The 23,074-nt window shown below is 32.7% G+C and overlaps 1 protein-coding gene across 1 annotated transcript in view; it reads left to right on the top strand.

Annotated features, from left to right (window-relative positions):
• The window catches only part of LOC142983611 (homeotic protein empty spiracles-like), a 41,965-nt gene that overhangs the window by 11,416 nt on the left and 7,475 nt on the right, over positions 1-23,074 (top strand). The window contains exon 2 of the mRNA XM_076130582.1: positions 5,897-6,069. Coding sequence (XP_075986697.1) covers positions 5,897-6,069 — 173 coding nt within the window. The remainder of the gene's footprint in view (positions 1-5,896; positions 6,070-23,074) is intronic.

Raw genomic sequence — 23,074 nt, 5'->3', positions numbered from 1 at the left:
ATTGTTACTTGAATTCTCTGTAAAAAAAAATGTAGGTGATGATGTTGAAAACAGTTACAAGTAGGTATATTGAAATAATTTATAGTTAAAATAAAATACCTAATTCGTTTTCAAGTGATTCGCTTACGAAACTTGGCAATTGGTCACCATCAAACCACTTAAAATGATAATGGTTATCCTTTAGAACCCACCCTTTATTTGCTGGGCTTAAAATGCTAGGACGCTTTATATGAGCATTACTCCAGACACCCGCAATATAATTTGCTCGTCGAAATTGTTGAAGCAATTCAGATTTACAAGGAGGTGAATTACTTGCGTCGAATTTTTTAACATTTTGCCGGTGGAATTTCTCATTCACATCGCCGACTGTATACGTGTTAATGAAAAGTTGTAGCCGTGCAGCATCTACATCAATTAATCCGGGAACATTATATAACTCGCAGATAAATTTTTGAATTACATCAAATATATTTTGTTCCTTCGCTTTATCAATAGATAATTCAACTTCTCCGAATTGAACAAAAGCTTCTTGATATTCTGGCGATTTTTTCAAAATTTTAAATGGTCTGAGCTGAATTGATGTAGATGCTGCACGGCTACAATTTTTCATTAACACGTATACAGTCGGCGATGTGAATGAGAAATTCCACCGGCAAAATGTTAAAAAATTCGACGCAAGTAATTCACCTCCTTGTAAATCTGAATTGCTTCAACAATTTCGACGAGTAAATTATATTGCGGGTGTCTGGAGTAATGCTCATATAAAGCGTCCTAGCATTTTAAGCCCAGCAAATAAAGGGTGGGTTCTAAAGGATAACCATTATCATTTTAAGTGGTTTGATGGTGACCAATTGCCAAGTTTCGTAAGCGAATCACTTGAAAACGAATTAGGTATTTTATTTTAACTATAAATTATTTCAATATAGCTACTTGTAACTGTTTTCAACATCATTACCTACATTTTTTTTACTGAGAATTCAAGTAACAATGAAGACGATGGTGAAGATGATTTAAATATTCAATTTGATGAGGGAAGTAAGAGCTCAGATAATGATGATGATGATGAATGACTACAATTTTTTTTTCATAATTTTTGTGAATAGTGTAAACCATATCTATTTTTAAATAATTCCCAAAATAATGTTACTTATATTCCTAAACATTCCAAGTACTTTAATTTAGTCTAATTTTATAAAGCTGAGAAGTTTGTTTGTTTGTGTGAACGCGCTAATCTCAGGAACTACTGGTGCGAATAAAAGAATATTTTACTGTTGGATAGCCCATTTATTGAGAAAAGCTATAAGCTATATATCATCACGCTACGACCAATAGGAGCAGAGTACCAGTGAAAAATGTTACATAACCCGTTTATGTAACATTTTGACCTATCTCTCTTAAGTGACGCAAGCAAAGGTGCGCGGGTCAGCTAGTATTCAATAATTTTTCAATTTTTATTTTTTTAATCAATTGTTTTTCATTTATGCGTATGAATAATGCTCTTACTCTCGCACTCATAGGGAAAGTTTAATGGCGTCTAGGGGACGAAGGGCCCTGCGGAATGGTCTGTCGACTGTCCGCATACAGGGGGTCTTAAAATTGTACCTTTAATAACATATATAAAATTTAGGCTTGCTACTATGACGTAGTTGACCTCATTTTTTAATAACATTTAAGGCGTCTGGCAGAAGTAACGGCCCCGGGAAACGGTCTGGCAATAGTCAATTTTAATTCTACATAATATCATTAATAACATATCTGAAAACCAACTTTGCTACTATGACGTAGGTTGGGTCGTTTTTTACGCACCTTCACTCCGCGCTACCTCAGAAACGGCCCCGCTTTCAAGGTAGTGGATGTGCATACCTCTTAACAGACCCTTTATACTAACAATCCTCAAAATTTCAGCTTTGCTAAAATGACGTAGGTCTGGCAGCTCTGGGATCTTACTCTATAAATGGCGGCATTTTGCGAAATCATTGAGGAATATCACGCAAGAACCACATTTGCGTTGACATAAACGCAACTTATAATTAAATAGTCGTTATTTAGCAATTATATAATTTATTTATGTTATTTTCTATATATGTTTTGAGTTAAATGTAATGAGTTGGACAATCGCCATATTGCGGACAATTATGTAGTTTACAATGTTACAAGTCTTTATATGGGAAGTAAGGGGAAAAAAAGTTCCGTGTGTTTTATAAATGTTGTATCTCTTAAGGGTATGCAATTAGATCGGCTTATAAAAATAGGAGGTCTTTTATAGAAATAAATTCTGTATTGAGCAAATAAATGAGACCTAAAGTCACACGATATAATTAGTGTTATAATGCAGTTTATAAATACACTAGCTGACCCGCGCAACTTCGCTTGCGTCACTTAAGAGAGAATGGGTCAAAATTTTCCCCGTTTTTGTATCATTTTTTACTGGTACTCTGCTCCTATTGATCGTAGCGTGAAGATATATAGCCTATAGCCCTTCTCGATAAATGGACTATCTAACTCAGAAAGATTTTTTCAAATCGGACCAGTAGTTCCTGAGATTAGCGCGTTCAAACAAACAAACAAACTCTTCAGCTTTATAATATTAGTATAGATAGAGTTACGGAAATAAGACAGTTATTTCAAGAATGTTTCTATAGGAAGGTGTAACCTTTTTATATTGGATGTTGTTCTCTGATCTCCGCTTGGGAGTACTTTATTTCTATTAAGAAACAATGACGACCTTTTGTAGAACTATGTGAAGTTCCGCGATGACCCTTTTGTACCTTTTGGTTTTAAAGTTAAGGGAAAGAAAGCGGTTTATTATTATTTTCAATTTGATGGATAACTATTTAAAAAAAAAAGGAGTTTGACAAATATCTTATCTGCTAAACATAAATTTCTATAAAATTCTACTAAGTTCATTTGATATATTAATTAAAATTTTAAGTCATTAATTAAAAAAAACGTATAACAGCACGCAGGTTGTAACTTTAGTGGATGACAGTGTTGACAGTATCGAAAAAAGTACTTGCAATAAATCATAAAAATACTGCAAAAGTACCTTATAACATAATAATATACTTGTCAACATAATATCAACAAAGAAAATTGTTGTCTCAACTGTAGATAATTCAATATTTAATAACAAGTACTTATGAAGGCGACATTTATCACTGACATTAATAGTATTGTAGCCGTTACAATGTAACTGGAAGTACCTTGGATTATGACACTTTTATCTTCGCCCACAAACCAATATGCTCATTAAAACTCACCAAACAATAATAAATACACGATAACATCTCAATTTAACCTCTCACTACAATGACGCATCACGTAATTGATATAATACCTCAGTTTTATCAACCATTTTAAATTGGTACATTGTTATTGTGTGACTTGAATGTGGAAAGATAGGCCCCCGTATATTGGACGTGTGCACAATTATAATGTCATTAGCAAATGTCAGGACGCCGGTACAAGGCCACTGCGTGCGGAACGCGTATGCAACCACCCACGGGTAATATTATTCCTTCAAACTAATGGCCTATTAAACTTCCAACTTGGAGGCCTTTAGCATCGCTGCTATTATGATACGAGGCCTAAATTGGTTCGGTAATCAACAAGTAATTGTAATCGTTGAAGTGGGCGTGACCATTTTTATTTTGTAATTGCTTTTGTGTGCGTTTCTAAAACCGGTAGTGACAGCAGTTTATACGAACTCGTTATAATTACGAGGGGAGTCCATGAGCACGGTTTTATTATTATATTTACATATCTTACAATACCTAACAGACATTTGTAATGTGAGAGAATTTCAAATTACTCGGATATAAGCATACGTAATTGTAATTAGTGAACGCTTGTGATTTCACCGGCAAATGTTGAATTTAATTAATATTAAATGCTTCCTTACCGAATGTATAATTGTAATAAAGAAATAGAATTTACGATCACAGTCTTACTTGATATATAACTGAAGTAAATACACGAATTCCGTTATGTATTCTGTTAATTACAACGCAACTTGAAACATAACTACACCGATTTTAGAACCAACTTTAGAATAGTATTGTGTAAATCTCATAAACGTCAAATTTCAACAGAGAACTTAAATATCATTTATTAAGTAGAAACAGTGTATAATTTGTGTTCTTTCGTTACTTCATATTTCTTAGTACACGTGAAATAACATAAGTGGTTGATGGATTATCCTCCCGGGGCTCACAGTCGTTTAGTGGTAATCTTTGTTTAATTTAATTTTAATAGTACCTCACTGCAAGGTTAGTGCGGACGGAACGGGTATTATGTTTTTTTTAGCTACATTTAGGGAAAGAATATTTACGTTTTAATGCTACAGATAAAGTTTAAGTTAATAATTTTAATCTCATTAGATATCTGAGTTAATTTAAAAGGTTTTATTAAGAACAATTACGTTTTTTATTATGATCTTTGATGACGATAACTGAATTACAAAAAAAGGTTTTGTCGTTTTGTTTTGACAAGTATTTCTCTTGTATATTATTTTATTTATTATTTTGATAATAATAACTCACAAAGGCTATTAATATTAATAAAAAATAACGTTTCTAAAACGTATTAAAATTAATATTTTTATAAATTTGTCTGGAAATTACATAAAGGTTATTTATTCAGTTGAAAATGGACATAAATATTAAAAAGTATGTTTAATATTTGCTTATATTAAAAACATTTCTATTAATTCAAATTATAATTACCATAATCTAATGACAAATGACTTTAATAATACTCTATGACATTTCAAATGTTGCCAACACAAAAAATCTTAGAAAAAAAAACACTTTCTTGCACAATTAAAATAAATTATATGTATTGTATTTAAAGTTATTAAGCTATAAAATATGGTCATTTATAAGTTCTTTACAAGTGTCGTGTAGTGACAATTTTATTATTGTCGTGTTGTCGTGACCATAATTTATATGGTTAGTTGCCATATTGGAATGAGTTGTTTGTTTAATACAATTGTCGTCTTGTTGTTATTTCAATGTTAGAAATTAAATTAAGTTATTTTATATTGATTGAGACATGTCTATTAGCCAATGACCTTAGAGAATTGATTTAGTGTTAGTTACATAATTAATTTGCTTTGTATTTTATTTATTCTATAAATTAAGATTTTTACTATGATATAATTAGTTACACTTTTATTTTATTTAACAAAACAAATGCGATAAATTGGATGTTAGGATGTTTGAATTAATGTTTGTTCAACAATGACGTCAAACTACTCAACAAATTTTGATGAAATTTAGTACTCATACAGTTTATATATGCTGGATTAATACTTTGTTTCCTGTGAAATCTTTTCTCCCGTACATTATTGTGGGGAGAAACTAGTAATATAATGTACTTGATTTAAATCAAGATGGAGAATACATTGGCATCCGCGGCATGCGGAAGTTTACACATGCGCATGCAAGAATGTAGTATTTATGTTACTTACAATCAAAAGATATTCATTGTAAGATGATCTTAAAGTAATATTTTGTGCAGGCACTGATAAAACCAGCAAATAATCTTTTGGAATTTACCTAAATATTTATACTTACAGCTTTTTTACTATTAAGCTATATGAAACGACGAGGACCTTTATATCAATCAAACAGTTTCGTTTATTAAAATGAATGTTTCAATTAATCTTTCCTTTTCTTCACACCCTTTGATACGTGCAGTAATAGTAGCATATCTCAAGTCTAAAAATTGTTCTATGAAAAAATAATAAGATTTTGAACATCAATCACTTTACTACCAAAACTTTGTCACTGCGTAAATTTCAAAGAATAAGCATTCATAAGCATACCATCTCCCAAAATTTAAACATGCCATACATACCTTTATTGTCCAATATTTAAAAAGTTTTTCTTTCCAGGTCCAGATATCCCCGGGTTTCTCCTGCAGCCGTTCCGCAAGCCCAAGAGGATCAGAACAGCATTCTCTCCATCCCAGCTGCTGAAGTTAGAGCACGCGTTTGAGAAGAATCACTACGTGGTTGGAGCGGAGAGGAAGCAGCTCGCGCAAGCACTTAGCTTGACTGAAACACAGGTTCGTTGACCTTTATACATTACTTATTATTGTTATTAAAATCAAATGATTTATTAATTTAGGTCCAATGCTGACACCTATGATAGTATCACCTGATAGTCAATGATACAGAGAGTGAATTTACAGCCAATTTAGAACGTAGGGTAGAGAGGAGCTGGTAAGAATCTCCTGGCCGCTCTTTCTAATCGCCATTTATTATTTTAAACTTAAACAGCCCTGTTATTAGGTACGTAAATTTATGTAGGCAAGGGTGTATAGAATACAACCACTTTTAGCCATTTTCATCCTGAGTCACATATAATAGGGGACGAGCCCATTACTATATTAAAAGTTTCTGGGTTGCTATTGAGCATTATTCTGATATAAATTACATAAGCCTGATTCGGGAATCAAACGGAACCTTGTGATCAATATTCGTACATGTACTTACTATAGGCCAGACCAAAGACGCAGTTTGAATTAATACATTAATGTCAATAAAGACCTATTATCTCGGTCAATTAGTATTACAAAATGATGGAAGAATTACGCTCAAAACTTTACACGTGTACCAAATTTGATTCCCAATTGATTAATAATAATATTCGCAAAATATTCGCCTCGTGTAACCCCAAAATAATACACAATAGATAACAGCAATATTATGTAAAAACATCATATAATTAAATTAATATTTTGTGAGGTCAAATGTCATTGTGATATGTAGTCAATACGAATCAACGATTTATTTAATAAAAATATTACAAACTCAATGACAGGCATTTTAAAATCTATATTTAATTAAAATATTAGGTTATACAATAAGGAGCCTAACGGCTAAATACTCAAACCTCACTTAATTATAAGTGACGGTCAAGCTATACCTACTAAAAAAAAATTAACCCATTAATGTCCCACTGCTGGGCAAGGGTCTCCTCCCGTAATGAGGGAGGGGTTAGGCCTTGAGTCCACCACGCTGGCCAAGTGCGGGTTGGGGACATTGCATGCCGTCAATAAATGTATTAAAAAAATTTAGGCATGCAAGGTTTCCTCACGATGTTTTCCTTCACCGTTAGAGCAAGTGATAATTATTTATAATACACACGTCATAACTAAACTTCGAAAGTCATTGGTGTGTTGCCTCGGGTTCGAACCGGCAACCACTTGAGTGGGAGGTGCCAACTTAAACCACCTAAATGTAACTTAAAATTGAGTGTCGTTACAGCATTCGACCATAAGTTCTTTGGTAGGATTCAAACTATTCAGTGCAGACGTTTTCACGTGAAAGAAGAACCACAAACACACTTATACATAAATACCAATATTTTTAATGCGAGAGTTTGTGGTATGTTGTGACGGCTAAACTGCTAAACCGATTTTGATAAAATTTCGTTTGGACATTGTTGAAAGCTCGGATAAATTACAGGCTACTTTTTACACGTACCTAAGTGTAGTTCTGCGTCAGGTAGTTTTATTATAAAAAGTGAATGGTCGTTGTTGAAACCTTTATAAATTAACGCATCTTTTCTCATTTCACAATTATCAGTAATTTTCTTATTTGTAAGTACTTAATAAATGTCAGTAAGTATGTATAATATTTTTTTATCCATTCGTGTAACATACATAGATAACATCAAGAAATTGCTAGTTGCGTTTCAATAAAAAATTGGCAACACTGGCAGCCATAGACAAGAAATATCAACATGATATTTTTAATCGCGCTGTTTTATCTTGAGTGTAATTATTCGTTGGTTATGAATTTATGAAAAAACCAACTGACTGCCTCTGTGGTTTTTCCGAAAGTTTGCACTTCTGATCATGAAGCCTTGGGTTCGATTCTCAGGACTGTCTTTTCTAATGAACATACATTAGATTCATTAATTTTAAAAAATCGGATGATTAGGCACAGATGGTCAATATGCTACTAGAATAAGTTGTTAAGGGCTTTTTAAATCAACTTAAAATTATTTATTATGTTAAATTTCATATAACTATGTAGTGTGTGTGCCCTATTATAGTTAATTTAGGCCAAGACAATTAATTAATTAGTATCTTAACTAACTGTACAGGGTTGCCAACAAAACAAAAAAAGTTACCAGCACAAAAAATATGAATTTTAATTTTCCATGTTAAAATACCACCATGATATTTTACTATCAGCTTGTTTAATCTTAACTGTTGGTTAGCCTGTATTATAGTTATCCCATGGGCTTACGATGTATTAATTAATTACATATACATACATACATGTAGGTATTATATAAAAACCTTGGTAACATAAAACACCTTTGTTTGTATATATTAGGACAAGCTTAAAAAACCATACATTTTTATCTGATACACAAATGTACATACAAATTTTAATATAATATGATGCCTATTGTACTCTTAAGTGTGTAGGCAGAAGTGTATGAAATACACCCGGTTTTGCTTTTAAACAATGTTATTCCCATTTAATAGGGGGCGAGCCTATTGCCACATACCGGTTACCGAACTATAACTGACCAATAGTACTTTGCTTGACACGGGAATCGACCTCAAATCTCATGATCCACAGTCGGATATATATATTACCAACTGCGCCACAGAGGCAGTGGTTTAGCCTTAACATACATTAATATATATCAAAATCACTTACGGGTTTCTGAGGTACATTTAGCGGCAGTTTATCTATTCAATAGCGTTAAAACTCATACAAAAAAAACGCTATTGAATAGATAAACTACCGCTAAATGTACCTCAGGGGGTTAACCGGGGGTTAACCTTTTATAATATTAACAAGGATAAGTGCTTTACAGGGCACGTAATCTTAGTAATTACAACTGTCGTTTACAATGACAGATAACATTTGTACATGTTTAAATGCACTTTTATATCAAAGCTACACTGTGTCGTACATAAAGATAGCAATCATTTATAATTGTAGTTATCTTACACTCAATCTGGCAGAAACTTTACTATCTATACTAATATTATAAAGCTGAAGAGTTTGTTTGTTTGTTTGAACGTGCTAATCTCAGGAACTACCGGTCCGATTTGAAAAATTCTTTCAGCGTTAGATAGCCCATTTATCGAGGAAGGCTATAGGCTATATATCATCACGCTACAACTAATAGGAGCAGAATACGAGTAAAAAATGTTACAAAAACGGGGAAAATACGCATTCTCTCTTATGTTACAAGCGAAGTTGCGCGGGTCAGCTAGTAATAAATATACTGAGAAACTGTGAGATCATGTAATTATTCAGTATAACGCTTAAATTCATTCCATAGCTAATAATTTACGGAAATTAAGGTAAACATGCGTTTTACCTCTAAATGTACTGATAGCTTGGGACAGCCACCGTGGCGCAGTGCGGGAGTTGTCTTAAAAAAAACATCCATACATCTTGTAATTATAGGTATTTATTGGTAATTGATTTTATTTGTTAAAATAGGAAGTAAACAATCGAATAGAACCAAACAAATAATAACGGATATTATTGTAACAATGAAATCGCGATAAGAGTATCAAATGCTGGGTTTAATTGTTCGAAACTGAGTGAAAAAAAACTGCTTTAATTACTGGATCATTAGTCGGTGGCGTGCGTGTGCGCAGGACCGATAGCAACGGAATTGTTGATGTTGATAGATCGAATTGTGTATTCGTGAGTTTGTAGGTTCTGCAGTATTAGTGATGTGGGTTCGATTTTCAGGAAAGCAGAATGTTTTTAATATTTTGATTATCGTGGTTTGTCTGTTTTTTTGGTTCGATATTATGGGCATAGTAATGTGTATTTGAAAGTCTATTTTTTTTACCTGGACAGACAGTTATCCCGTGCCCTCTTTTGTATGAGACTTAAATGGATAATGTCAAATGTCCATGTAATTTATACATAATCTAATACGCCCTCGATTTGCTTATCTTCTCTTTAAAGTTCTATCACGAAATTGCGCTGTAATAAAAACGGAAAATATCTTTACCTAACTTATACTTTTGTTTTTAAAACCTTTGGCACTGGACTTATTTCTACTACTCAAGAACTACGTCTTCAACTTTCTTCATGCCAAATTTCATAACAATACGTCCACCCGTTTAGCAATAAAAGCGTAACATACAGACATACATTTATACATTAAGGAAGTGTATGCCGTTTGTTTTGCTGTCTGTCCGTCGGTTTGCAATCCGGCCGGGTGTGGTCAGTTACTAATACTGATCGCTGAACTATTCAACCTAGTTTCTAAACACGCTCATAGTTTTTCAGTCATTAGTACGTACCCAGCGATGTAATGTAATTGCTTGATTTATTTCATGTCGGTACTATAATTTGAACGTATTAGTAAATCAATATTTTTTTGGTTAAAATGCCTTGTTGATTTTTGGTTATAATTTGTTGAATTCTTTGTTTGTTCCGTTAAAACTACTACATACTTTATACATAAATATATAAATACCTAATATCTCGCCTTTTTCCCATAGGGGTAGGCAGAGACAAAGGAACTACTTTTCATTCTCTTTTTATTTACTTGTTATTCGTTTCTGTCCCACTGCAGGGCAAGGGTTTTCTCCCAAACGAGGGAGGGATTAGGCCTTGAGTTCACCACGCTGGCCAAGTGCGGGTTGGGGACTCCGTTAAGTTAGTTTATAGCCTAAATTATCATAAACGATACTATTTACTCCAGAAAATCATATCACACGGCCGTAGTGACGGGCGGGCTAGTATTAAAAATGCGAAAATTTATAAAATTGATTAATACACTTTCACAAGAAATCTGTTTTACTAATTTTCATAAAATTTGGCATAGAGATAGTTTATAACCTGCATTAACATATGGGATACTATTTACCCTATAAAATATACCAATAATAGCTCAAAGCAGACATAGCAGAGCTGTCAGTCTGTACGTTTAAAGATCTTATCGTATACGTATGTAAACTTACAATATTGCAAGAAAAAACAGGAGTATTAAGTAAAAAACGTTTCAATAAAAACCCTTTCGCGTGTTACAATGTTACAAATTGTATTTAGTAGAAAAACCAGCTAACAATGTTTATATCTTTTACAAATTGTATTATAGTTCGATAACTTAGTAGAAAGTATTGGAATGCACGATTTATTAAGATTTTTTAGCCCTCTTTTGTGTCCCACTGCTGGGCAAAGGCTTCCCTTTTTCCATCCAAAATTCCCTATCTTGAGCAATCTCTACCTACGCTAGTACTACAAACGGGAATTGTCTAAGATCGTCGTGGCAATTTCGACAACTTATTATCTAAATTATAACTTACAAATCAAATTATTTTTAATAGAAGGTAGGTAACTGTATCAAGCAGGCAACATTCCTTTGCATAAGTCAGTGGATAACTGATGTTCTAAATTGTGAATGTTCTATCTCTCTACCATTTGCGAACCCTACAAGGCTCTTTACCAAGTGGTTGGACTATAGACACTACGGCTACTTGCATCTGGTTATCGACCATTAATGAGATGAGAAATTTCGCAATTACCTATGCTTTTTAGTAGGCTACTGGATTACAGAGAGATAGGCTCTAAAATAGTAGTCTTCTCTCTTAGTGGCATACCGTTTTGAAAATCTGTTCTTTTGATATTTATAATCTTTTTTTTTGAGAATCTGTCTTGTTGCGAAAATAACCCTAAGCTAGGGAATCGGTGGCAAGTTAGTAATGGCTACTTTGCGATCAAAAGTAAAGAGTTACCGATTAATAATTTAAATTTTCTTTAGGTTGACTTCGATTTTTTTTCTCTGATTAGAAGATAGTCTTTAGATCTTTGAAAGCGGAAGGATAATTTTCTATTAATTGTAAACAATATTCTCGATATTTTCAACACAGCAGGGTATCTGTCTTTAAAACTATGTATCGACAAAATTAACTCTATATTTTTTGACAAATAATTAAATATACCGTTCTACCTAAAGTTATTTATACCTAATACAAAAAAAAACAAATAATTCAATATTAGAACGAGATGAAAAAAAATAAATAAATAATACAATAAATTATCTATAATACAGTCATGTCTAACTCGATAAGCGTTAGAAACTAATAATTTGATACAAAAACCACGACATGGCCACACTGATTGAAGCAGCAGTAGGAATTAGCGCTGGCTAATCGCATCATGCAACACTGGTAATGACATAAAAAATCGGCGGGAAAATGAACCAATATGGCGGTTCCGTAGTATTAGATTTTTTATTGCAATTACTGATAACAAATAGGCATGATAATTGTTTATTCCGGACAAATTAGAATCCTTCCTTTTTTAGGAGTTTTGTTTACTAATACTTAGTTTGGTTGTGAAAGAAAACTGCACCCATTTTTTTTATGTATGCACCAGTGATATTGGGTTGCCTTTTTTGATCTGAGTAACGTCGTAAAGAGCCTTATTTGTCATAGTTATTTTTGAAAGAGACAATAAATATTCAGGATGAACCCAAATTATGAAAGTCGTAATGAAATTTGCTATGTTTTCTCTATAAATTGTATTTTCTTAATTGCCCTACTGCTTAATAAGGATGTCTTTCCGGAATAAGGGAGACTTTAGGCCTTGAGTCTACTATAAGTATTAGAACTTTAGATGAAAATTCTGTGTTTTGTTACTCGAGATTTTTTTCCACCAAAATAACCTTTAAGCATCACTGCCTGCATAACCACAAATTGCTACAAATCGTTAATATTTCCTTAAAATTACACTTTAAATTAGACTTTTTACAAAAAGATTGATTGCTTACGGAATTCTGATAAAAACACACCATCAACATCTTAGTAGCGATCATTAAGCCATGCGTCAAACAACGATTAACATAGAGAATTATAGAGTAATGAGCCTTGAACGTCTTTAATTTATGGTGCTTTGATGATCTACACTGCGCTTTTTATTGTTTACTGTTGTTGATGTACAGGTAAATAAAAAACTTAAAGTGAAGTACGGTGGTCTGTTTTGTAAATAGATTAAAAATTCAGCTTGCTTTATGAGCTCGCATCATGCGATGAGAAAAAAGTCTATTGTCTCTGGGAAGGTTTACTTTAGTTTTTTGTTTTGTCATTTTTAAATCTTCTATTTTAAGTTAATGAAGGAATGATGTGTGTCGAAAATGGTATTGATATGATTATGTATGTTTACTACTATTTACTTAGAAATTACTGAAATTTGATACCGATAGATTTTAACCGGGATTAACACATAAGGTACCTACTTTTTGCTTTGGGAAATATTTTTACGCAGACAAAGTCACGGGCAGTATGTAGCATAAAAATACATGCATAAGTTTGGCAGTTAACTCTCAAAATCTAAATGTTTACTGTCTCACATCTTACATATTCGTGTTATATATTTTCCGGTTCTTGATTTCGGCCATTACCCCGGCGACGTTTTCTTAGTAACGCTTATAGTTCTGTTCACCCCGGGGGAAAATTGCTCGCCACCATTTTTTAGTCAATTAGCAACGAACTGGCTGAACACCGTAACATCGTTAGCAATAAAAAAGATAATTTTCGCGCTATTTTTTTTTTGACGTATAATTTGAAAACAACTCTTTATGCTCATTAAGAAAGACATAATTTTTGTATTATATGCTACCTCCCACGTAAATGGTTGCAGGTTCGAACCCCAGACAACACACCAATGACTTTTGGAAGTTATGTGTGTATTAGAAATAATTGTCACTTGTTCCAACGGTGAAGGAAAACGTCGTGATGTAACCTTGTATGCTTGAAAGTTCTTTAGATCAGGACTTGAAGGCAAAGTCCCCAACCCGCAATTGGCTAGCGTGGTGGACTCAAGGCCTAACCCCTCCCTCATTATGCGAGGAGACCCTTGCCCAGTAGTGGGACATTAATGGGTATTTTTTTATTTATTTGTAATATTAGGGGCCAGTTTCACAGTTTATACCTAAATAAGCGTTAATAAAAACAACTGTAAAAAAAATATCTTTTAAGCTACTAAGGTTTTTGATAGATAATAACCTAAACTGTTAATATTAAGCATCAAGCAAATATAAAACCTGAAAAAGGTAATAGATTGTATTCGTGTATGGAAACAAATATTTGTATAACAAGGGAAGTGTTAAACCGTTAACAAGATCGACGTTTATAATCCAATATGTTTTTTTATTTAAAACCAAGCACGATGACGTACAGCCCCGACAGGTTATACTCGATACAAGTAATTTTATATTATTAACTAAATTACATGCAGCTGGCTCGTTCGTATGTTCGCATATACTCGACTATTAAGATAAAATGTTTACCATACTTAATTCGATTATTGGAACTCGTGAAAACGTAATTTTTGGAGGGAAATGCTGCTTGGATTTTTTTTATCTGTAGGTAATGTTGGTTTATTTTTTTTAATTAGTCATAATTTAAACATATGGCTGCCTGAGTTGTTAAAGTGTTCGATATTTAAAATTTATATGTTTGTTCTCGATTACGCGCGCTTACTTTTTAAAAATATATTTTTTTATGATTCACATTTCGGTTCTCGATTACTTTTTTATCGGTTTGTTTTATTATAAGTGATTTTTCATTCTTGATGCTAATTAGTGATTCGAATTAAATATCGCGCAATATAATTACAGCTGTTGATATTGGGCATAATATCATTGATTTTTACATAATTCGATACAGGTGCGTTCTCATTTTCACACCTTTTTGGTAAAAACGGTATAATATGATGTTATAATCAATTGCAGTTGGTAAAATTACGGTTGTTTTAAAGCCTGACTTATCTGAAAGTATTAATCTTTCGAATTAAATTGAGTTTTATTCAAACTATTGGATTTTAATATACCAAAGACAAGAGAAATCTATGGTGGATTTAAGTTTCGTAAGCCGCGGATTATGTAGGCAATGGTAATTGCCCAAGGTGCCTACAATAGAAAAATCAATGTGTGTACAATTGATTAGCAATCAACACCGTCTTTATTAATTGCTAATTAAAAAAATAATTAAAAAGAAAAATTAATCCTAACCGCGTTATAAACGGAACGTTTTTGCGTGATATTTTTTAGTTATGAACACTAGGTTCTTAATTAAGCCAAACCTATAGATTTATAATTTCTTAATTAAAATCTTTAATTAGTAGAAACGTATGTGACTTAAATTGGCAGATTTGGCGACAATTATTAAGTAACACAGAAAAACCATTGCTCAAGTAAAAAATATCAAATTGTCCTTAAATCTATGAATATTCATTACATTCTTAACAAATTAAAATAAAGGAATGAAATTATATTGTAAACTAACTTTTATCCGCGAATTCGTCCGCCACCTTAATTTTACTATTATGCGTCATTTTCTCGGGGATCAAAATATCTCCATACCAAATTTCACGCAGATTGGTTCAGTAGTTTAGGCGTGATTGAGTAATAGACAGACAGACAGAGGTACTTTCGCATTTATAATATTAGTATGGATAACAATGGAAAAATCGGCTTAAAAATTTCATAGACATTTTACAACAACAATAAACTAAACGAAATAATTCTATACATCCCTATATCCAAACTGTCATGGCGGACAATTCTAGCAGCTATCGCAAAAACAAACGTATCATACAATTTATTCTAACACAAAGCTCACCTTTTCAATTCACAAGATCAATACCAAATCTCGATACCTACTGTATTGTGCAAATAAAAAAATACAAATATTTGTTCTCTATGCCGCGCATGCGTGGTGTGAAGGGGCGGGGCCAGGGTTCGACGATCAAAATGTATCAATTGGTGTATGTATTTTGATAGCATTAGGTGTATAGGTAATTGAGAACAGAACTTTCCCGGGCTTTTTTAAAAAGTTGGTTTAGTATTTTCAGCCCATTTTTATTAGTAGGTATTAGGTGTGTAACCTCCCGGTGTCTGAGTACATTTAATGGTAGTTTATCTATTCAATAAGGTTTTTTTTATGAGTTTTGATACTATTGAATAGATAAACTACCACTAAATGTACCTCAGAAACAGGAGATAAGTAATTGAGAACAGTAATTAAGAAGAAAGAACAGTAATCAGATTTCCTGTATACGGGTTATATTCTTTCCTTTTTTCGGTCGCAACGCCGCTACCATTGCGTAGAGAGGTCGTAGGTTCGACTACCACACTTAACAATTTATTTGTGCGATCCACAAATTATTGTTTCGGGTCGGGTTGTAGTTTGTGTCAGTTGTTTGCATGTTTGTAAAAGTCCTCGCGACCCAAGAGCAATTCGTACAGCGTGAGTAGCCTTCTTAAAAAAATGCACGAATACAAAAATAATTACTACCCACAGTGTCACATTTAACACATAATAATTGCAATCGCCAAAAATAATCTGTAAATTGCATTTTTTTATTATCTCATATTATAAACAGCTGTAAACCAATAAATACAACAGAATAATTAAAAACACTACATTAAATACAGTACATAATAAAATACACTTCACAATGATTCGTGTATCACACTCAATAAATCGGAAATCGACACAGCCTTTTTTATTTTTACGACTGCAACACCGGATATGGGTCTTAAAAACTCACGATAATTGACTACACAATAATATAAATAATACATTAATATATACATAAGTAATAAATATAATAAGTATATAAAATAATTGTGGCGTAACATCCGTGAGGTTTTCCATTTGGTTGTCTATGACGATATACGATTGTCTATGGTGTGCAAGTTCCGGTCAAAACATACATAGCTACGAAAGTAGCAAATGAAATTAATTGTATTTCTTTATTGAAATTTATTATTAATGTATAATAAGGCTTTCATTCATATTAATGTAAAATAATACTTTGCCTGTAAATGATTTTTGATTATTTTACAGAAAGTACAGGCAATAAAACTAATAGCGACGAATTTGAAATATCTATTCATATTCAAACCCTTGCTTTAAAAGCAAAAATAAATGAAAATACTAAATAATGAGATATTAATTAGAAAACTATCAAAAATTTCGTTATCCCGTACAACTTTTCCAATAAATCTTACATAGAGACCTCCTTTTAACCGAAAATATGTATACCTATGCTAGGACCGGTACCGCTCTTTAACCACAAATTATAAAATGGTAAAAGTTTTGTGCAGAAAAAAGTAGAAAATAGGAAAGAGAATATAAATTTTAAATAACAGAATTACAAATTAATTTGACCAACAACTCAAAAAAAGTCACTCATACACGAAAAACCAAGCTTTATTATAACATTATTTCACTACGCGAGTCCCGTTTTCCACTGCCATCGACACAGTACATTTTCGTCCATACTTTACGACGCTATGTTCCGGCTTGTATCCGGTAATAAACTGACGTTTGTAGTGGAATCCATGTTATGAGACAGGTTACTGAACTTTCAAAATTATTGATTGTCAATGTTTAATGTTATTTACATAATTCATTTGAGTTTTGAAGTTATTTTGTTAAGAAGGTTTTACAAGACTTTTTGATGTTATTTTTCATATTAAATATGAAATGTATATACTAACTTATAGTCATAAATAAGTTTTGCTATGTCAAAATGTATATCCACTCTTTGATATTCATGCCATTTTCAAGTTAATAGTCAATGCATCATTATTTCATTATAATGTTAGATTTGAAAAAAAATTATTAACTGGTCTCTATGTCTATGGCCTACCCCTATGTAAAGAAACTCTGATATGTAAAAAGGATCCTTCTAATTAAAAATGTTTACTAGCATTATTTTGGCCACAAAAGAATAACTTTTCAAAAACAACATATGTGCTTATATTGTTTTCAAAATACATATAGTGTCTTAAACACAATTAAATTACCTACCCTAAGTCCAAAACAAACGTAACAATTATCTACGTACATTAAACAATCTGTGGAGCGCGCTAATGGCGACCGGAAACGACGTAAGCGAGCGCTTTTCCACATCCGCCCGCCATCGTCTCCCGCGCTTATCGCTCAACGCGATCGGGCGAAGGAAATTCAAGTTAAGCCTGATGGAAAATTGATGGGATAATTCTATTGGTGTTTGTTTTTAATAAATTTAACCCATTAATGTCCCACTGCTGGGCAAGGGTCTCCTCCCGTAATGAGGGAGGGGTTAGGCCTTGAGTCCACCACGCTGGCCAAGTGCGGGTTGGGGACTTTGCATGCCCTAAATAAATGTATTAAACAAATTTTTAGGCATGCAAGGTTTCCTCACGATGTTTTCCTTCACCGTTGGAGCATGTGATAATTATTTCTAATACACACATAACTTCGAAAAGTCATTGGTGTGTTGCCGCGGGTTCGAACCTGCGACCACTGGCGTGGTAGGTGTCAACTTATACCACTCGGCTATCAATGCTCTTTGTGCGTGCGTTTGTTTTTAGTTTGTTTAATAGATTTATGGCTGAAACCGCACACAATAGGCTTTTTAAGTTTTTGATATTGTAGTTTGAAAATTATAAATTGCGTTTTTCTACAGGTGTAATGAAAATTTTGTGAATGATATTGCTTTGAAAGTTATAAATTGTGTTTTCGTACAGGGTTAATGAAAATAGTTTACTATTTTCAAAGGTCTTAAGAATAGTCTTAGGCTCGATTTTACTATTTCTGGATAAGTATCAAATAGTTTGTTAGAGTTGATTTTATACATTTGCTGACAGTTTACGTAACTGGAAGATTAACTCAAACTTAATCTACTTCTATTATTATCTACTTACTATTTGTTACTTTACATCCAAGAATGTTACGCATTCGATAAATAAAGAAAATGTAATTACCTATTATATAAACGAATTGATCATTCAAATCAAAATCCAAAACTAAAATAATATACATAGGAAACGTAGATATATTTAAAAAAAAACAGTTTTACTTTAATTCTTCTAATAAAAGATCATTAGCAACACACTCAATTATACCATAAAATTCTACTATGTTTCAAAATGGCGTTTTACCGCCGAAATCAGCCGATCATCTCCGATCTTAACCGAAACCTGTTCACAAATTAACTTGCCAATTTTATTCACTGTCCTTTTTACTCTTGTTACTTTTTATATGTCTCTCTCTTTTTAGCCTTATTTTATAGGCCTTTTATAGTTTTTAGCAGTAATTGGCATGTAAATGTGTTAATTATTCCGCTGAGATTTTTATCTTGAGTTAATTAGTGCCTACCAAAAATATGTTGGAAAAAATATTGTAAGATTATTTTAAAACGTATATGAGAATCTATTTCTATTATAGCTATACTTTTGAAAGCTTTAAATAACATGAAAATGCCTGTAAGCGTAAATCTATACGCTAGGCAACTGAAACATACAGAAAGCTTAGAAACATTTTTGCTTAACACGGGAATCAAATCTTGAAATTACCAACCCTCTCTGACCCTCTGGCCAGGGGTGTTAAAACTAATATTCTTGATCACCAAAATCAATAATTATCTAAATAGACATGAGTATAGCACTGTACAATACTTATAAAAAGATTTTTATTGCTACATTTTAAGCATTTTATTGCTACATAATAACCTACCCTTACTTTGTGGAAGCACATCTAAACTACGCATAATATTACTACTGCATTAAAACCCTCTATCGCTCTAACAAAGATCACTTTATTAACATCCAATTAAACCAGCTACCCTTACAAAATATCTAACAACCCCAATTTGTCAATCTAATCTCTCTCTCTAACACACCTCTCTTTCCCCCAAACAATAAAGTAATACACCGATACATTTAAATTTCCTACCGAATTCACCACCCTATAATTGCGTACGAACCCTACTGTCTCCGTCCTTGTCTAACGGGTGCAACTCTCGTATATCTGTCTCTTTTCCCTAGGGGTGCGATATAATTGAGTACATAAGTACTTAATCGGGTATGTTGAAAACGACCCCTATTTATTTAGTACCAGTATCTTTATACGGAGTCCTTTTCCTATTAAAGCGATTGTTTGCCCGCGTTATAACTTTTATTTACTGTCCAAAGTTGTTAGAGCTCTATTGTTGGGATAATACGGTTTTATGAGGGATCATTTTATACTAGTTGGCGAGCAGATGTGTGCGAAACGAATTAAAGTGGATTGTACTGAAGTGTCGGAACATTACATTTGCATCAAAATGTGATAATTGTTCGGTGTAGTGAGTTTTTCGGTTCGTATTGCTTTTGTTAACCAGATTGTTAGGGGAGTTACAGACTGGATACTTAACGGTAGCTGGTTATATTGCAACAGTAATGATGAAATTTATTTAATGACGATATTTCCTTTTGGTTAGTAATCTAATGGATACTCAACTTAATTAAGAAATTAAGTCGGAATAAGCCTGGGAAAGGAAATTAAAAGCTTTTCGCATTTCGTTGGTTCATAATATTAGATGGCAATATTAAAGCTTATATATCAGCTAATACCCGCGATTTCTTCCGTATGAAAAGATTTCTCGGAGTAAAAAGTATTCTTCATGTAAAACCAGGTTATGAACTATCTGATTATGAAATTTCAGTAGTTTATGCGTGGAGTGACAAACAACCAAACACATTTTCGCATTAATAATATTAGTATAGATACATTTTAATGTAAAAAAGCGATTTGATAGCTGTCAATTATGACTCCTAATAATAAATATGAAACTAAAAACACACTGTCAATAAACTATGTGCTTCTAAAAATCTTTGTACTTACTTTTCTGTCTACTAGTGTTAAAAGAAAACCATGTGCTTTGACCTTTAGATGATTTTTAAATGTGTTGTAAGCAAATTACGTTTGTAATTGTAAAAATGCTGTACGATTTTATCTTTACGTACTTAAGTAATTGAGTTAATAACTTAAATTATTTCAAGAAAAAACGTCTTTTAGTTTAAAAACGTTTCTTACATGCTTCCCTGCTATATTTCCTTTTTCATAATTTATAAACTTAAAACATGAACAATTTAGGTTTACTCTTGCCTGCACTAGTTGCCTGTTTTTTCTGTATGCTAGATCTATACTAATATTATAAAGCTGAAGAGTTTGTTTGTTTGAACGCGCTAATCTCAGAAACTACGGGTCCGATTTGAAAAATTCTTTCAGTGTCAGATAGCCCATTTATCGAGGAAGGCTATAGGCTATATATCATCACACTACGACCAATAGGAGCAGAGTACCACTGAAAAATGTTACAAAAACGGGGAAAATTATGACCCATTCTCTCTTAAGTGATACAAGCGAAGTTGCGCGGGTCAGCTATTCCATTATAAAACTGGAATGATAAAATAATAAAAGAAAATGGAAATTATAAAAATAAATAATTTTATATACTACGTATTCAAAATGATACCCTACATAGTCTACATATATTTAACTCAATGTATTATTTCCATGGTTGAACGTCCCATGGGTAAAGTACCTCATGATGGATGTTGGTATGTAATTCGTAGTAAACGGGCCTATGGGACTCGAGCAAGGGTTGGTTATAGTGTCTGATGGGGAGAATATTAAGTGCTTTTAAGTTTATATGTCACGATGGCGTTTATAATAAGTGTATTTTATTCGCGGTGTTATGTTTATGAAGTGTATTCAGGAGTAACATTTTGCAGAAAATTCTTCGTAAAATCTATCAAGCTTGACGAAATTGCATCGTATGTTTGTTTGTGAGTAAAAATCTGCGTAACGCAAATTTAGATAGGAATGCGGGTTATCTTTATTAGATACAAAATTACATACATAATCGAATATACATAAAATCACGCCTTTTTCCATGAGGGTAGGTAGTAGAGACCCAACAACGCTAATTGCTTCGATCACTACGAACTTTTCTCGCTACATTCACACTCATTCTTTTTTAATTATTTCTCTATGATTTTATATAACTTATACTTATTTCCAACTATAATTTGTGGTTAATAATATTATAGGCAGTCCTGAAAACAATGTGCTTAGATAATTGCCTCAAGAACCTTATTACAAAATGCATACTAAGTAAATAGTTTGTACCATCAAACTACAAGCCAAAAGCTTTATTAACTGAGTAATTCCATAATAAAATGTACAAAGAGTCTAACTAAAATACAACCATAGAGTACAATACCCTATGGTTGCCATTTGCCATTAACAGTCGCTGAAAACATTACTAAATTTGAATACCACAGATTATAATAAAGCAAGGTACATTTTACGCATTATTTTACGATCTTTCAACATCTTTTAACCTGTGTTTAGAAGTAATAAATCATTTAAAATTACAATATAGATGTTGTCTGTGCTTTAAGTTTTTACTGACACTAACAACTGTTGGCGGGAAAAAGGTTTTATTGCGTATGGCAACATTATTGAGGTATTTTCAAAGTTTTTTGTAAGTGCTTTTATTGTGAGTAAGCTCCTGCTTATGACTTAAGTTGCATTGATAGGTTTTTGTTGCTCTCAGATAAATCTATGTTACTCAAAGGTTTTTCCACCGTCCTAATTCCGGGCAAGGGTCTCTTCACGTTTTATTTTTTTGGTTTAATTCGTTACTGTCTCTCTGTTGGTCAAGGGTCTCCCGAAGGAGGGTTAGGCTTTGAGTCCTCCGCGCCGGCTAAGTGCGGGTTGGGCACTTTGCATGCCTTCAAGATTTGTCTTAAACAAATTGTGGTCATGCAAGGTTTCATCACGATGTTTTCCTTCGCCGTTAGATCTAGTAATAATTGTTTCTAATACACACATAACTTTGAAAAGTCATTAGTGTATTGCATTGGGTTCGAAACGTAGACCACTTGCGTGGGAGGTGTCAGGAGGTATCACTGCTTCTCGTAATTAAAGAGGCTTGAGTCCACAAAGCAGGTTTACATATCTTCAAGAATATTTTTAAACAACTCTTAGGTATGCTAGCGAAGACTACGGCTAGTAGTATTAGTTATATTACCCCTAAATCCTGTTTAAACTACAACACATACGCATTTTTGTAGTAATTTAAAACGTGCCTCCGCACTAACAAATTTGACGTACAATCTTTCGTTCAGTAATTGCCTGTGTTGTCTTATTCGCTCGTAACTGTCACTCCGTTCGGAAACTTAGTTAAGTTTTATTTGCGTTTTGACTTTACAGCATTGTTTGTATGTTTGTTTATTCAAGA

This window comes from Anticarsia gemmatalis, chromosome 24, assembly GCF_050436995.1.
Source record: "Anticarsia gemmatalis isolate Benzon Research Colony breed Stoneville strain chromosome 24, ilAntGemm2 primary, whole genome shotgun sequence".
NCBI lineage: Eukaryota > Metazoa > Arthropoda > Insecta > Lepidoptera > Erebidae > Anticarsia > Anticarsia gemmatalis.
Note: the sequence above shows the minus strand (reverse complement) of the source record. Positions and strands in the feature narration are given on the sequence as shown.